We start from the raw sequence: 17605 nt of genomic DNA, 5'->3' as shown, positions 1-17605 counted from the left end.
ATGTGATATTTTGAATGTAAAATTGATTTTTAGTATAATATAAAAAATAAAAAATAGATGTTTTATTTGATATTTTAGGAAAAAAAAATGGAATAAATAATGAAAATCTAATCCAATCCCCCAAACAGACACACCCTAAGCCAAATCTTTTCGAACTAATACAAAGAAATACACCCAAAGGTTGTTTTGGGCTCCGAGTAGTATTGGGTTTGGAATTGAAAAAAATTAAAATAATACTCCCTCCGTCTACCTAGGAAGTATACATAGTTCTATTTTGGAACGTTTAATTACAAAATAAATATTTTATTAAATATTTTTTTTCTTTTTTTCACAAATACATTTACTTTATATCACATCGTTATTTTTATACAAAAAAATGAAAGACAAAAATATTATTTTACTATTTTTAACTATCACCGCGGATCAAAAAATAATAATTTTTTATATACAATTGTAATTTAAATAAAAATTAAAGATATTTTAATATTAATGAATAGATTTTTTATTAATTATAATCTTATTATTTTACATAAACTCCTATTTTAACATCATATTATTACTTTTTTATTATAATTAAAATAAAAATAAAATTATATTTATACTATTTTAACTATTTATTTTAATTAAAATTTTATTATTCTTTCTATCCTACTAAATAACTTATTTTTTTAAAAAAATATAATTATACACATAATCCTATTTTAAATTTTAAATTTTAATTAAATTATTTAATTATTTTAATATTCATTTATAATTATTTTATTAATAAATTTTTTAACTATTCATTAAAATAGAAATATCGGAGATGTAAAAAATAAAAAATATAGAATAAAAAGAGCAGCGCAAAATTGTTAGGCATATCATCAAACGCAACAACTTAAGCGGGAGTTTTCTCGACGGCGGCGCCACCGTGCAGCGCAGCTTGGCCTTCCTGGATTCCGATAATCAATGGCCGGGGATATCGTGATAATATTCGACTTCGACAGGACTCTAATCGACGACGATAGCGACCAATGGGTTCTAACAAATATGGATCTAACCGATCACTTCAATCAGCTCCGGGACACATTGCCGTGGAATTCTCTCATGGTCTGCACTTCATCCAATTCCGTTCTTTTCTATCTCGATTATCGCTAATCTACGATGATTGTTCTTACGTTGTTCATCGCGTGCTCAAGTTGCGTGATTGGTTATGTATAGATTCATTAACACCACATTTTCTAACTTTCTGATGAGTTTTGTTGATATCAATTGCTAATGCTTCTAATTTATTTGTTATTATGGTTTTTAATTAGTTTATTCTTTGTATTATGTTAGAAAGGAAATGATGCTATGCTTGGCCAAACCTTGAATGCATGTCAGTGGCAATGCTTGTGGCCACATATTGATTAATATCTTTTGAATCGAAATAGTTTTTTGATATAATGATCTAATAGAATTGATTGTTGGTATTTTGAATACACACCATGAGCTCTGTGCGCTCCAATTTCGGTGTTTTATTAGTTTAATTCCTGTCCTCAGCTAGATGCTAAGGGTGAGCTTTTGTGATTTTTTTTTTGTTTTTAATATTTCATTTTGGTATTTTTTAGGTAAACATTTACCATATCTGGAAAAAGATAATTAAGGAAAAGAATGTTAAATTTACTTGGAATAAAATAAAACTCAAAGAGAATAGAGCTAGTTTTTACAAAAAGACAATTTGTTTATGGTTCTAAACTTTTCTTATATAACAGGTGTCAGTTGCAATTTATTGTTATGGTAATTTTGACTCATTAATTAACTGGTAGGATGCAATGCTGAAGGAGCTATATCTTCGAGGGAAAACTGTACAGGACATTGCCGAGTGTTTGAAAAGTGTTCCATTGCATCCTCATATCATTGCAGCTATAAGATCAGCTCATGCCCTTGGGTATTTATTTCATTAAAATCTTCGTGGCATTATATAGTTATTGTTTTTGTAATCTTTCACTTGGTTTTCTGAGTTGTGTTTGAGAATGCAATGGACACGTGTTGGTGGAGCGCAGATGTGACTTGAAAGTGGCCAGTGATTCAAATTCGTTTTACATAAAAACTATTCTGGAGCATCATGGCATATACAGCTGTTTCTCAGAGATCATCACGAACCCCGTTTCTACAGATGGTGGACGGCTCAGGATCTTCCCCTATCAGGATGCTTCTTCACCCCATGGTTGTGACCTCTGCCCACCCAACCTGTGTAAGGTATGCAGTTTAAACTCAGTATCTTGACCTGCATTTTACTGAACTGCTTATCTAATTATATGTAGACTGTTTGATATGCCACTCTGGTAATGTGTTTCGGTGCCATGTCACCAAATTTCACCTTCAACTATAACCATTTCTCAATTAGTCAAGTTTGTTTATGATTTTGTGTCTGTGTGCAGTTTCATTTATTTCTGCTTGAGATAGAAAAGAAAGAAAACATTAATGGAATAATAGCATTTAACTGAAAGTTTCTTCTTTGTGTAACTTCACACATCTGTTGACAAAAATATATTAATTTTATTAGGACATGATCATGTGAAACTGAAATGTACTTTTTGTTTATGTACTGTTTTCAATCCCACATTGTTGCAGCAAATATTATCATTATTGCAATAATCAACACCATGGAATTTCTTTCATCTCCAAACTCCTTATAAATGGTTGGCTTCTAGTTTACACCTTGATCAGAACTTCCCAGGGTTTTGGACTGAAATCATTGCAATTACAAATATCTTTTCCTCCTGCAAATTAGGTGCTCGGCAGTGATGGTAACTCTAGCTCACAACACATGTTATGGTGGATTAGAAGCAATGAATCAAATAGTTCCAAATTGTGTGACTCGTGCTTGTCCCTATTTAGCTACTTTTATATGTGTGTGTGTGTTTTGATATTGAAGTAGTTTGTTTTAATGTCGGTATGATATAGACGGTATAATGAAAGTGATCATGAATAAGTTCCAGAAAACTTTATTTATTATTATTACTATTATTTTTCTATTTTCTACTCTCAAGCATGCCTGATATACATAAAAGATATGTCTTAGGGCAGCGGCCGTTAGCACAATTCAACAAGGCTGACTGTGCTATGCAATTTTTATATTGTACTGTGCTGCATATATATATATATATATCTGAAATCAATAATATATTGTAATATATATAACTATATCATGTATTTGTGCTGACCCGGTCAGCATGGAAACCGAATGGTATCTCTTAGTAACCAAGCTGGAGTCGACAACCTGCTAGTCGAATAATGTCTATAATTTTATCGCTTGTCTTATTACAATACTTCAAATTCTTTTCTCTATTTTTAGGGAGGTGTTATAAAGCAGATACAGGCTTCCATGTTGGATGGGCCGAGTAAAAGATTAATATACATTGGAGATGGCAAGAATGACCTGTGTCCGACCCTGACACTTGTTGAAGGAGACTTCGTGATGCCTAGGAAGAACTATTCCTTATGGAAGCACATATTGAAAAATCTCCGGCTCGTGAAAGCTAAAGTTTGCGAGTGGAATGATGGGGCAGATCTTGCAAGGATCTTGATCGAACTTGTTAACATGCTAAGGTAATGACACGACTCTGATAGCTAAACTTACTGTCTATGATGTTTGGTCTTTATTAACATTGTTGTATGTGAAGAAAATTTGTATGAGAAACTGTATAGAACAATACTTACATATCTGAATTGCAGTAATACTTTTAAAGGGATTTAAACATGCTTTTTTGCCTTTCTTTTCAGTCCCATTTGGAACTCATTTAAATTCAAAGCCAATTAGTTGGATGTGCCAAACACTATCCACTAAATTATGAACCTAGCATTATGCAATAGAGCATGAACTAGCTATTAATCCTGTCAAGTCAGCACAAGGCTGATTTACCGAATCAGAGCATATTATTTATTTAATTAGCGTATATTTATACATATATCAGCGTATTTATAATATAATATAATATATATTATAATTTAATATATGACATATTATCTCATCATATATTATATTATAATTTAGCATATATTATATTATGTATAAATATAATATGGTTATGTGTATCACATAATCCGGTCAAATTAGCATTATGTTGATTTTGCCGATTCAGCAAAGGATCTGCAACTTATCTAGTACTTTTTTCGTCGCACTTAATTTATCAACTATTTATATTTCTATCCGTCTTACATCATTTTACATTTTTTTTTGAAAAAATATAATTATACAAACCACATGTTAAAAGACAAAATAGTTGAGACAGTGGTAGTAAATTAGAACGGTTGGATGAATTAACACAGAGCCAGGTGAGAGGGAGGCGATCCAAAACTTAATATAAATAGAGAGTCCTTCATATATATGGATAATTGAATCTGATTTAATAGTGTGGGATAGTTTTTTTTTACGTGTGAGGTCTAGAGTTAAAACTATATTATTTGGTGTGATAACCGAATACTCCTATTATGCACAAAAACAATTGCTGGGCCGAAAAGTAACTCATAAAGTATTAAACGATACAACAAATAAAATTTGTTCAGAAAGTAATGTTCATTTACAGATTGTATGACAGCTTCTTCTTCTTCTTCTCCCCTCAATCTTCGTGGTTCCACTTCCTGAAACTGTCAAACGATTCAAACACTTCGCTGTCACTTACCGACGGCCGTATCGGAACTTCCTCTCCGTAGCTCACCGAGCTCGCCGTTCTGAACGAACTCTGATGAATATCCCTCTGCTTGTTCGCCTTCGTGTACTGCTGCATCACCAGCACCGAGAATTTCGATTCGAACTCCGACGTCACCAGCAGATCTCCGATCGGACCTAGCTCCGGGCAGTCGCACCAGTCCGCCAGCCCCGACGTCAATGGCGACAGCATACCTCTCCCCCGCCCTACCATGTACAGATCGTGCTCGTGCTCGTCCATCGATTTTATCGCCTTTATCGCTTCTTCCTCGTCGTTCAGCACCAGCTCGCAGTAGCTGATCGAATTGCTTTTAATGGTCGCCGATTTGAACGTGCTTAAGTAATCGTCGTCTAGAAGCTTCTCCCCTTCGTAATCGATGTGTACGGACATATGGTTGGTATCGATTTGATCCATCGGAGCTCGGCCGGCGGCGGAGGAGGCGGCGGCGGCCGCCGCCGCCTCTGCGCTCGAGAGGAAACGTACCACGGTGAGTTTGACGTCAGGTTTGCTCGCCATTCTCCAGGCGTACGCTAGTGCTTCGCGGTCGTCGGCGCCGCCGAAGAAGAGGACGGCAATATTGGTGGCGCGGTCGCACTTCTCGGCGAAGCCGCGGTCGATTAGTATGCCGACGGAGCAGGGGGCGTTGGCGAGGATGCCTTCGTTGACGGTGCGGATCGACGGATCAACGTCCTCCATCTCGCCTTCTTCGTTGATTTGGCGGTGGAAGGGGATGACGATGAAGGCGGCGTGCTTCTCCTCGGCGATGGTGCAGACGTCGTCGTCCATGGTGGTGTACGGACACCGCGCGGTGAGCACCTCCGTCGTGACGCCTTCCGACCGGAGCTCGTAGTTGTCGAAGGCGGTGATAAGCTGATCCGCCTGCGCCTCGACGCTGCTCGGATTCCGGTGGCCGCCGGCCTTCCGCGAGGTGTGGACGATGAGCATCGTCGTCGCGCGGCCGACGAGCTCCACTAAATGGAGAGCATAAACGGCGATCGGAGAACTTTCCGACGCGTTCGACGTCGTAAGGATGTTGATCACGGCGGGGACGTTGCGCATCGTGTAGATACAGGCGAGGATCGGGAGAATTTCGTTCGATTTCGCTTTCTGAATCGTCCGGCGATTGTACGGCACCGCGTTCTGCATCGGCCGGAACCACTTCGCCGCCGGCGTCACCGTCACCGTCATCACCAGAACCGCCATTACCATTATCGAATACGCCTGCGTGCTTAAAACGCCCTGGATTTGCCCTGCTTCTAGAAAGAACAGAACCATAATGCTTTTAGCATTTGACAGCAGTCCCATGGCGACGGCGTCGCCGGCGGAGAAGTCGGCGAAGAGGCTGACGGCGAGGCAGCTGATGATCTTCACAGAGCAGACAAGGACGACGATCAGCACCACGATGAACCAGGAGGTCTCGTACCCGACGGAATCGATGTTGAATCGGAGTCCACAGACGACAGCATAAACAGGCATCATTATTCCGACCACGAAATCCTCGAGCTTATCAACAATGGCGGCCTCAAGGACTTCGTTAGGTATAACTAACCCGAAGACGAAGGCTCCAATCATAGGGTGCGTTCCGCACATGTCCGCCACAACTCCGCTCAGCGACATACCGCTAACAATGGCGCAGATGTAGAACTCACTGTACCCCTGCCCCTCCGGCGTCCTCAGAATGATCCACCCCAGAGCCGGCCGGAGCCAGTACGCGCAGAAGAGGACGTACGCGGCGGAGCTAATAATCGACCACTCAACATTGCTGTAGGTGCTGGTAATGGCGAAGGAGATGGCGAGAAGCCCCCAGCCGGAGATATCTGTAATTAGGGCAGCGCCGGCGGCGGTTTTTCCGATCTCCGTATGGAGTAGCTGGTGGAGGTCGAGAATTCTGGTGAGGACGGAGAATCCGGTGACGGTGAGGGCGGCGCCCCAGAAAACGAAGCCAGCTTTGGAGGAGGCGTTCAACGGAAAGGCGAAGTAGACGGCGGAGCCGACGAGGAAAGGGATGAAACTTCCTGCGACGGCGACTTTCGCGGCGGCGGGGCCCGTACGGACGACGGATTTGACGTCCATTTTGAGGCCGACGAGGAAGGCGTAGTAGGTGATGGATAAATGCGCCATTGGCTCTAAGATCTTGAAGGAGAAGCTGGGGAAGAGGAATCTTCTGTAAGCTGTGAATCGCCCAAACGCCGAAGGCCCCAACAGAATCCCTCCCTGCAAACAACCAAAGGTATGTACGTATCAGAAATTGAAATTTGAATTAAGAATTAATTTGATTATAGAACTGACGATGATCTCGGTGACGAAGGGGGGCTGGTTGAAGGGTTTAAGGAGGACGAGGAGGAGGTGGACGAAGCACATGGAGAAGGTGAGCTGGATGAGGAAGAGGGAGATGAGGGGGGTGAGGGGGTCGGGGCCTTCCCAGAGGCCATTGAGACGGTAGATGGTTTCGGCGTAGCAGAGGATGGTTTTGTTCAGCTTCTCGATGTCCGGCTGGAGAATCAATTGCAGGTCCGCCATTGTTGGCTGCTTCTGGTTCTGATTCCGGCGATTTAACCCGGCCGGCGGGGGAGGGGTATTTTGGGGATTTGATTTGAATGTGCAGCGGGAGGCTAGGAGGGATTGGAGGGAATGGAATTTGGGGATGATGGTTCGTGCATGGTAGCAAGGTATTGTGTTTTTTTTATGCAAGTATTTTATTTTATTTTATTTATTTATTTTATTTGCTTGTTAATTGGAATGGTAGAAGTTGTGTTTATTGAGGTTTGGGGTATTTAAGATCTGTTGTTATTTTGTAGCTTCGGGGTGATTGGCTGGGAGGAATTGCAGGAATATTATATTTATACTAAGATTGAATATATACATCAATATAAATTCATAATATGGTTGGAAAACATAAGCCTGTAGAAAATCCCAACTTAAAATTTTTTATTATTAATAAAAATATTATTTTTATTATAATTGTATTTATTTAAAGTACTTCATATAATTTATTTTCAATAAAATATTATACAAAATAAATTTTAAAAAATTAGAATTGGAGTTGGCCGTCCCGGACAGGACTTAGGCTTACTACTATAATAACACAAAGTAATATAATGTGATCTAATTATACATTCACTAAATTTTAACAAGACAAAAGTTGACAAGATTGATTATTATTATAATAACACAAAATAATGTAATGTGATCTAACTATATATTCACTAAATTTCAGCCGAGACAAAAGTTGACATGATTGATAATTATTATAATAATACAAAGTAATGTAACGTGATCTAACTATGTATTTACTAAATTTCAACAAGACAAAAATTGAAAAGATTGATCATTAGTACAATAGTAAACAAGTAATTTGATGCGATTTAACATTGCATTCAATAAATTTCACTAAGATAAAAATTGACAAAATTGATCAACACTACAATGACACAAAATAATGTGACGTGATGTATTACATATTCTACAAAATTTCACAAAAAAATTAAAAAAAAAATCATCGTGACTATAACTTAACACAAGTAATGTGATGTGATCTAACAATGATCAATAAATTTAAATAAAAACAAAAGTTAAAAAAATTGATCATTACTATAATGACATAAATCAAATTAATATAATCTAACAATGCAAATGCATACAACACATATTAATGATATCTAATTTTTAGAGTGTTATAGCTTTCTTTCTTATAAAAGAATTTTTATTTTTTTAAAGCTACTTTATTTTCTTTCTTTCAATATTTTATCTTCAAGATTTTACGAACATGCTTAAAAATAAAAAATATTTATAAAACTCTTTCAATTCTAATATTTTTCAAAATTTTTAAATCCCCAAAATCTAAATTTATACACTTGATTATATAATTTTTTATTTTTTTACACTATTACTATTATCAAAATTTTCAATCATTAGGAGGTTAAATTTATTCTTAAAATTTTAAATTATTTGGAGATTTATTTTCAATCATTTGAAGATTAAACATATCCTCAAAACTTTCAATCATTTGAAGGTTTATTATTGAGAATACCATTAAAGGTTTATTGTTGAGAATATAATTGAAGGTTTATATCACCTCAATCAATGGGCTTTATACAAAATACAAACATGAAAAATATTCCTAAGTTTTGTATACAAGTCAATAAACACGATGAAGATGATGCATAAATTGCTGCTCTTATGGCATAGATCAAAAGAAAGTGACCTTATTAAGAAGATTTGTTTCTAATTAGTGGGTGGTTTAACCCAAGCAAAAATACAATAATAGAAGTTAATCAAAATTATATTGCTTTCTAGAAAAAAGAATTATTCATTATTTTTGTTGAAATTTGGCAGGGCCCGAAATTTGTACCCAACTTGTTCCAAACCTTTTAACTTGATTTTGACCCATGACCCGACCCACAGATGAAATAAAACTCTCATTTAGCTTTCCAATTGAAAAATCAGAGCTTGCGAGATTCTTTGTGGGAATTTGAGAGATTTTTTTTTTTTTTTTTTTTTTTTCTGATGTTTGTTTCAACCGTTTTCTCTTGTTGATTTTCCCGGTGAATTCTCCTTCTTTGTGATTGAGTGTTCGGGGATTTGGTCGGAGTATAGAGTTAGAATTCGGTGTTAGAACCATTGATTTGGGGGTTAGTTTAAAGTTTGTTCGGAGACAGTTGAGTAATTGAATCATTTACCACGAAGATCCCCGTGGCTGCTCCAAGCTTAAAAGCTTTATATAAAAATATATTATTTCAACTCACAAAAATCAAATTCAACTTCTTTTTAAAATTAAAATTAAAATACAAAAATTAAACATACCATAAGAGTGTTTTCATATATATATATATAGAGAGAGAGGCGTTCACACAACTTATTTTTGGCAACACAATTCTCTATAAATATTAAATAATAATAATAATAATAATAATAATAATAATAATAATAATGCACACATATTCATACAATATATACTTTATTCATCACAAAAGTAAAAAAATTCAAAACATAATATATTATTTTTATATTTTCGATCCATACTAACATAAAAATAAATTCATCTAAAAAGGAAAAGTGATCACGATTATAATTTCTTTTTACTAGTCACGTTATTATTGTTTTAAAAAACATATATTACATACAGTAACTTATTTCATTTTAAAGATATCAAAATAATGTTGTGGGGATAGAAACCTGTTGTACACTGAAATTAGTAGCTGCACTCAACTCATTACCAATTCTCAATACTCATTTAAGTAATACATGAATTAACTTAATACAAGAACAAACACAAGGCAGCAGAAGCAGCACACAATACCTCAATTAAGATCTCTCCATCACTCAAAACATCACCAAACATCGATCCGAAGCTTCTAATCCTCATGGTAAAGATACAGGCCCAGGCCGAAGCGAGCGCATGCTTTGCAAAATGCTATTTCTTCTGCAGCTGCAACTGGATCATCATGATCCCCGTCACGGGGTGACACGGTACCAGTTGATTCACGGTGTGCCTGCACTTATATATAATGTTGCAGCCGTTAGAAAGACTCGATCAATAGTCAGCGCCAAGTGCCGTGGGTCGTGATAATAATGGTAATAAACACAGAAAGGATTTCCATGTTCCATGCAATATACATATTTATTTGAACATTAAACAATAATAGAAGACAAAGATTTAATAGCTCAGCCATCTCCCTGTTTACCGTTGATGTGTTCCGTAAAACTAAGTAAAAAATACAATTCTCATTCATTTGTGTGATGTAAAAAGTTCCTGGACAATATATACATAGTAGTTTTGCTCCAAATATCAGCTCAAAACATAACCTACAAGCAATAGAAAAGGCGATCATGAATGAATTAATTTGCAGGAGACACAAATCTGAAAATCCCGGCATGCTTCGAATTCAATTGGTCCCAGACACAGCAACAGTTATTAAATATGAATGCACCAATCAACAACATTGAAAGAGAAGATTATCCATGTGGTCTGGTAGCATTCCACCAAATTATTGTCCTCCATCTCACATGTTCTGTCCTTAATGGGGACAAAGTATTCTCTATATTTCAGCCATACGAAAGGCATGAAAGAGTAGGTAATTAATGCTTTATAAAAGGGTTGAGGTTTCGCATTAATGTACTAGTAGGGTTGCAATGACTGACTTAGACACTGCCTTGTTGAACTTATGAGTAAGGACAACATAGGTGCCATTTCTTTCCAAAAAGCTCATAGTCCAGCTTTTATGCAGATTTAATGTATATAAATTTCAAATTTATTGATAACTGAGGTCATTCAATCAGCATAGCTCAAACTCATGTAGTAACTCCTAAGAGATTGACAGGGTATCACATTCACAAAAAGGTCCTGAGTTCAAATCTCGTAATCAGTTTCTAAGCACTTAATACGTTAGGATAGATCAAACATGTGTCCTTATGAGAGGATAAGATAGATCAAATAATGCAAAAATCTGGCTATAAAAAAGAACTGATCTATAACTAAATCATAGCAAAGGGATAACTCCCCAGATCTGCAAAGATGCTAGTGAAACCGAGAGAAACTACTAGAGAATTCGGTAATTCTTCTGCTTCAGCAGTTCGACAACTCAATGTCAGCCGTGCAAATTCAAATGTCAATATAAAGGAACAGAGCTTTTTTACAAGTAAAACAAACTTCTGACTTCATTCCAAGTAGATCAATAATGTAAATGGCTGAGCATAAATTGAAAGTTTGTGTCTTGTTATTATAAAGTATAAACTAAACCTAATTTCCTATTAAACTAATAAAAGTATAAACTAAACCTAATTTCCTATTAAACTAATAAACTCATGTTTTGATGGATTTTCAAAATGAAATAATATATGTGATACAAAGGCTTTTACATGTGTGCGTTGATGCTCACTGTGATAAACAGACACATACCTCTCCATCCGATCCCCGAACTGTTACGCGATAGACCACTGTCACACTTCCATTCTCAGAAAAGATAACATCGCGAATTTCCCCGCACCAGCCTAAAATAGAAGGTTTGTTAGTTCCAATGACATCCCCAACAAGGAATAGTGATTTAGATTTCCAGAAAGAACACAATGAAAACTTTTGTTTTCGACAACTAGCTTCAAAAAACAGGTTTATTTAGTATAAACTATACACTATCAAATTGTGGTGAATTTATCATGTCAAGCTCAGAAATATTTGATTGATGAAAAGCACACATTTGGGCCTAAGCATAAAACTACAACTTCTTTTGTTTCCAAACATAACAAATAAAAAATTATTATAAACCATGAATCTCTTCATTGGCAAGAACAGATGCAGAACAACCAAGCACGCTCCAGCTCTTTATACATATATATATATTTATATACATATACACAAACGTAATAAAAATAAAAAGGTAAAAAGAGAAACAGGTTGCATTTAAAATAAATTTCTTTTTTAAACTTGAAAGATACAGCCATGACCATGTTAGTGTAACCATTATACAGAACAATACAAAGCAAAGAAAATGGCACACCAACACTTCAATGAAACAGAAAAACAACAACTATATACAACACATACTCTAAGAAGATTTAAACAATAATAAAAAACAAACAAGAAAAGCAATTACAAACCCTAATGACTAACGCCAAACTGTCAATCTCACTCATTAATAGCCTACTAAATAATTTAGGTGAAAAACAAAAATTGGTATAACATTTTTCATGCTCTGTATTCTGGCATCATCAGAAAAAATCGAGGATCCACTAGTTCCCACACAATTTCACCCATAATCACTAATTATTTTCAAGCTACTTAAATTATAAATAAGATCGAAAGCATGTCACCTGGGGCATAAAAGCTCAACATTCGGTTTGCATGGTACCTAAGTGCAGCCATAAAACCATAATCCGATCAGCGAAAGCACAAAATGACAAAAGGCAAGCAAAATGCTACAAAATAACACAAACACAACTTGTAATTTTCTCACTCCATTACCAAGGGATGAATGTTGAATTATCATTAGATGTCTTGATTATGTTATCAGGGATCCTTTTATTGAGGTCACGGAGAATCTCATTGAGGGGCCGAGTGATGCTAGACGACATATCCAGAGGTACCACATAATTCGAATTTGGGGTTGCTGCTTTCTTACCACTACCGCCATCACCACCCGCCAGCGCAGAAATTTGGAGCTTAATTCTCCTTTGAGGAACACAGGAACCGCGCTCAACCTGCGTCCGCCATGAAACTGCGCACCTCGTTACAGGAAGGCTGACCTCCGTCGGTAGCATCAAATTAGGGCATTGAGCCGCCATTCAACAAATTCTGCCACGAATTCGTAAAGTTAGATAATAGGATCAATTGATCACAGAAAACATCGAGTATAACCGATTGCAATTCCCAAAAGTAGTTGAGATAAACAAAACCAGGCAGCAAACATTTATCAATCCGCAACTGTGAAATTAGTTCAACACACAACATACTACAACAAAGCTACTCCCTCATTTGTTGGGGAAGATTATATTAATATTACTGGATCAATTCAAAATCTACAGCCAACCTTTTTTGTTGGTGAAGATCTCTACAAGTACAAGATGTAGTACCTCTGCGGGAATGTGATCCTGTGCAAAATTGGGTGATTGCAAGTGGAGTGATCGACGAAAAGGAAGGGATTTGGTGGATATGCAGGATACGATACTGTATGTATTTTGGAGTCGGAAATGGGAAATTGGAAATGGGAAAATGGAATCTGACTCTGGTTTCATTGGGAGTTGGTATTCTTCTGTTGCCGAGTTTTTGAGGTTAGGTACGTCTAACAACTTATTAATGCCGATCCTGTTTGTGGAAGGAAGTTGGGACATTGAAGGCAAAATAAAATAAAAAAATAAATAAATGATAATTCTCCACTATATTTATTTAATTTGTCAACTATTTTTATATTTTTGTCATTCTTACATATTTTTTATTTTTTTTTTAAAAAATATATTTATATAATTTAATTACATTTTAAAATTCATAATTTATAATTTTTTTATTTTTATTAAAATATTTAATCATCTTAATCTTAATTTATAATTTATAATTATTTTTGATACATATCTTAATTACTTACTAATTACTCATTACCTAAAACTTTGTGTCTATCCTAAAATGAATAATTTAAGTGGGATGGGGCATTAGTAATAGGTTATGGTTCCTTTAGCTAATAACACAATTATTATAAATTAGTAAGTTATTAATAATATGTATATTATTATTTTATTATTTTTTATATAAATAATATTGTTGGTATTTTAATATAAATTAATATATATAATTAAAAAATATTTAAAATATATATTTAAATATTTTTAGTATTATATCTTTAATAAAATATATAATACATATCACTTTGTGAATAATAAAATTTTATATAATAATATATATTTATTTATAAGTAACTATATTTTAGATATATATAAAAATATTTATTTATTTAAAGGAGGGATAGAAATAAATTTTTTATAGTGAATCTTAAAATATTAATAATTTAATTAAATAATTAATATTCCTTAAGTATATTTATAATAAATAAATTTATTAAAAATGTAAAGTCTATGACAAATGGAATATTATTATCACAGTCTTTGAAAGAGAGTTGTGAAAGAATAAAATAAATAATTGAGTGTGTTCATTTTTGTATATTATTTTATATGTATTTTTATATTAAGTATGGAAAAATGTGAATTAAATTAATATAAAAAATAATACTGTATATTTAATTATTGATTTTTTTTATTAATAGATAACTATATATTATAGTATATTGTATGAGTATATATATTGTACTAGTGTCATCAAGCGATTTATAATTTTTTGCTTGTTGATATTTGAATATTGATTATTATATGAAAAAGGAAGAAATATAAAGATATTTTTAATCTTAAGTGCGATCTAAAATGGTAAATAAGCCCTAGAGCCGGACGAAATGAGTATTTTTTTTTATAATATTTTTTTGTGTAAACAAAAAGATCATCGATGAACACGGCTATTGTGATTCAAATTTTTTATTTGACGGCTGATTAAATTGAAAGTGATTTATTAAATTAAATAAAAAATTTAAGTTGATCGAATAGAGAACATTCCCTGAAATGACGTTTTTTTAAATAGGCTAATCAGTTTTTGTAGTGTCAATTGGATCGCTATAATAATCTCAACAATGTGATTGGGGAAAGATGTGTCAAGGGTAAAATGCCTCATTCTCCATTGTTCTAGTAAATTGATTCACAAGAATGTGAAGATACAGCTCTGGGGTAGAACTGTATGGGAAATCTGAAACTTCTTACACCTCAGTTTGAGTGTGAGTGTCGTACTAATTTTAAGTGCTCAATTGGCTTGTAGCACAGATTTATTGTTTCTCATTTCATTTAATCTTTGTTGGGTTGTAAAAAATCTGTTGTGTTCATGTTAGATACAATTTGATAAATAATGGGGCTAAGTGACTTGTTTATTTTCTCCAATTTGTGGTGCAAATCCTATCAATTGTATTTTTATTTTTTGCTTCTTAGTTCAGTTACACATCACAAGAATCTTATTATTTTTCACTTATGCAGTTGAGTTATTATCTTGCCTTGTGGCTTCCATAATATTATAAAGCTTTTAAAGTTAGAGCTCGTTGTTTATACTGATGCACATGTATCTATTTATCTCAATCCTCAACTTTTCGTTGCCATTAAATTCAAATTGATTCATAACTTATCTATCTACAAACTTTCATGATTCTCCAGTTTTTCATTTCATTGTATTATGATTTCTATATTCCAAATTATGCATGTTTTTAAATATTTTTTGTAAATTTTGAAGTGGCTGGGCATAAGTTGCATATGCCATCAAAATTTTAAAAAAATTGTATCTTCTCTGTATCATATTTTCAGTCTCTCAATTTTACTCCTTTGCAAGATTTCAAATTTTAATTTGTCAGGCTCAAAAATAGTGACATCATAATAAATATATTATTCGGATTTAAAATTTTCCTATATGTTATAATGAAATATCTAAATATGAGTACTTATAGTCAGTGAGATAAAAATAAGAAACTTGAATTTTGACAAAAGTGCTTAAACGGAAGAGATCATTAGTCCTTACTTTTATAGATGTAATTTGTTGAGTCGTCATTCCTTTCATGCTTTTCATTTTCTTAATCTCTATTTTATTATGCATCATTTGTTTCACGTTTTAATCTTAAAGTCATATAATAATTTTTAGAAATTTTTATTCCTTCACAAATTTTCTCAATTCAAATACAGTAATTATACAACAGTATAATATAGTCTACGATAAACACTAATATATATAAGTGGAAGTCCACATGACTTCTTATCTTTAATGAGAAAGTGGCAATACCCAATGTCATATTAAATCTCCATTGGAATCTATAATTTGCAATTGTTGCAATGGATTGTTTTGAAGAACTATCCATTTCATTTTGTACATTTGTAAAAGATATATTAGTGTATCAAGATTTCAAGGGCAACATCATAAAGTTTTAGAATATATGGTATTGTGGTTTGAAGATGAATCTGAAAATAGTTTTTGAAAATTGCGTTTTTGTTTTGTGTCTTTGCTTTTTAGACAATTGAGGTATGCATCATCAAATTTATTACAACTGTATTCATCTGTAGATTCTAATTTGTGACTCTAATCCTTTTTGAGTGAAAGATAACATGTGATTTTATTAGCTTTATGTAAAAAAAAGATTTTCTTTGTATTTAGGTCATATTCTATGTGACTTCAAGCTTTTAAATAGATTTTTTCCCATTCTTTTGTAGGTATAGGATCCTAGTACCTGAACATTGAGTGGCATAAGACACTAAACTCTGTGCAATGCAAATTAATCACTACTTATCAACACATTGTTAGGATTTTAGATATTTTGACGGTTAGAATTTTTTTATATTTCCATTTTTTATTGCTTTACTATTGTTGTTTGTGTTTTGCACTCAACAAATTTTTTCATCCAAGTTTTTATTTTATTTTCTCATCCAAGTTAATGAATGAAGGTTTAACACTTGTTAATAAATCAAGCAATTGTGCTTAGTGTTTTAGCTCTTATTTTTCATGTTTAATTATCTTAGTGTTTTAGCTCTTATTTTTCATGTTTAATTATCTCATTCAATTGAATGTGGTAGATTTGTAAAGTCTATTGCAAAAGTCATCATTTTCTAATGATGCCTAATATAGTTTTGGTTACTTTGGAGAGTATAATTTTCCAAATGATGTCTATTACTAATCTAACTAAATTTATAACTATTGCTTTGTTATTATAGGTTCTTTGTATATTTTCTTATTTAATGGTTTTTGTTTGTGGTTATCCACAACTTATAAGTCTTTTCCTTTGTTGCCTATAGAAGAGTGTGGAAATAATTTAAATATTTGCTTATGAACTTCTTTATAGTATTAGGATTTGGAGTTGAATGTGTTTTATTCACTTCAGAAGAATGGAGCGATGTGCATTGAATTGACTTCTGATAAAATTAATGACATGTGCATCTTCATAGATAATAATTTGATTTTATTAGCTTTGGAAAATGGCCAAAGTTTTTCTTGTTTTATTTTGGCACGGACCTGCGCTAAAGTGGTGTTCTTTTTTTTATTATTATTGTATTTTAAGTATAAATTGACATCACAATGGAAAAAGAAAATTACAAACAAACAAACATTGTTAACATTTTATTTATTTATTTATGGTTATGTAGGAAGAGCTAGAGGAAGATGGACAAACAAATATATATAATTATTACAAGTTCTTGACAAAAGAGGGTTTTTCAGAAATAAAAATAAAAATACAAAACAAAAAAAATCTAAAAATCTAGCATTACCCAAAGTTTTGTCCATTATTAAGCCAACTTACTAGATTGAATAGAAAGGAAAACTCGTGAAACTAAAAGTGCAAATTTATTCCTTAAGTAGTATCCATTTATTTGTTTGTTTA

The 17605-nt window shown here is 33.6% G+C and overlaps 3 protein-coding genes across 4 annotated transcripts; 1 reads left to right on the top strand and 2 right to left on the bottom strand.

Moving 5' to 3' along the window:
- The first annotated feature begins 850 nt into the window (after window positions 1–850).
- Window positions 851–3734, top strand: LOC127264724 (thiamine phosphate phosphatase-like protein). The gene is made up of 4 exons (XM_051294226.1): window positions 851–1089; window positions 1788–1909; window positions 2025–2220; window positions 3320–3734. Exons 1-4 carry the CDS (start codon window positions 949–951, stop codon window positions 3575–3577), a joined length of 717 nt encoding a protein of 238 aa, XP_051150183.1. The 5' UTR covers window positions 851–948; the 3' UTR covers window positions 3578–3734.
- A 721-nt stretch (window positions 3735–4455) lies between these two features.
- LOC127264833 (cation/H(+) antiporter 15-like) lies at window positions 4456–7193 on the bottom strand. The gene is made up of 2 exons (XM_051294377.1): window positions 6963–7193; window positions 4456–6887 (listed from the first exon to the last, which is right to left on the bottom strand). Exons 1-2 carry the CDS (start codon window positions 7191–7193, stop codon window positions 4584–4586), a joined length of 2535 nt encoding a protein of 844 aa, XP_051150334.1. The 3' UTR covers window positions 4456–4583.
- A 2542-nt stretch (window positions 7194–9735) lies between these two features.
- LOC127265077 (DNA repair RAD52-like protein 2, chloroplastic) lies at window positions 9736–13439 on the bottom strand. 2 transcript variants are annotated; one of them, XM_051294754.1, is made up of 5 exons: window positions 13196–13439; window positions 12631–12960; window positions 12480–12517; window positions 11572–11663; window positions 9736–10165 (listed from the first exon to the last, which is right to left on the bottom strand). In XM_051294754.1, exons 2-5 carry the CDS (start codon window positions 12948–12950, stop codon window positions 10028–10030), a joined length of 588 nt encoding a protein of 195 aa, XP_051150711.1. In that variant the 5' UTR covers window positions 12951–12960; window positions 13196–13439; the 3' UTR covers window positions 9736–10027. The 2 variants fall into 2 exon arrangements, with proteins under 2 accessions (XP_051150711.1, XP_051150712.1); XM_051294755.1 differs by having other exon boundaries at window positions 13239–13439.
- Window positions 13440–17605: the final 4166 nt, after the last annotated feature.

The sequence above is a fragment of the Andrographis paniculata genome, unplaced genomic scaffold (assembly GCF_009805555.1).
Source record: "Andrographis paniculata isolate CXL003 unplaced genomic scaffold, ASM980555v1 Contig71END, whole genome shotgun sequence".
NCBI lineage: Eukaryota > Viridiplantae > Streptophyta > Magnoliopsida > Lamiales > Acanthaceae > Andrographis > Andrographis paniculata.
This window is presented reverse-complemented; position numbering and strand designations above follow the sequence as displayed.

Excerpts from the sequence above, each read along its gene's own strand:
- LOC127265077 (XM_051294754.1), bottom strand. The coding sequence starts at position 12,950 with ATGGCGGCTCAATGCCCTAATTTGATGCTACCGACGGAGGTCAGCCTT. Across the intron at positions 11,664-12,479 it reads GTTGAGCTTTTATGCCCCAG|GCTGGTGCGGGGAAATTCGC; the intron begins GTGACATGCTTT and ends CTTCTATTTTAG. Across the intron at positions 10,166-11,571 it reads TTCGGGGATCGGATGGAGAG|GCACACCGTGAATCAACTGG; the intron begins GTATGTGTCTGT and ends ATATAAGTGCAG.
- LOC127264833 (XM_051294377.1), bottom strand. The coding sequence starts at position 7,193 with ATGGCGGACCTGCAATTGATTCTCCAGCCGGACATCGAGAAGCTGAAC. Across the intron at positions 6,888-6,962 it reads CCTTCGTCACCGAGATCATC|GGAGGGATTCTGTTGGGGCC; the intron begins GTCAGTTCTATA and ends GGTTGTTTGCAG.
- LOC127264724 (XM_051294226.1), top strand. The coding sequence starts at position 949 with ATGGCCGGGGATATCGTGATAATATTCGACTTCGACAGGACTCTAATC. Across the intron at positions 1,090-1,787 it reads TGCCGTGGAATTCTCTCATG|GATGCAATGCTGAAGGAGCT; the intron begins GTCTGCACTTCA and ends ATTAACTGGTAG. Across the intron at positions 2,221-3,319 it reads GCCCACCCAACCTGTGTAAG|GGAGGTGTTATAAAGCAGAT; the intron begins GTATGCAGTTTA and ends CTCTATTTTTAG.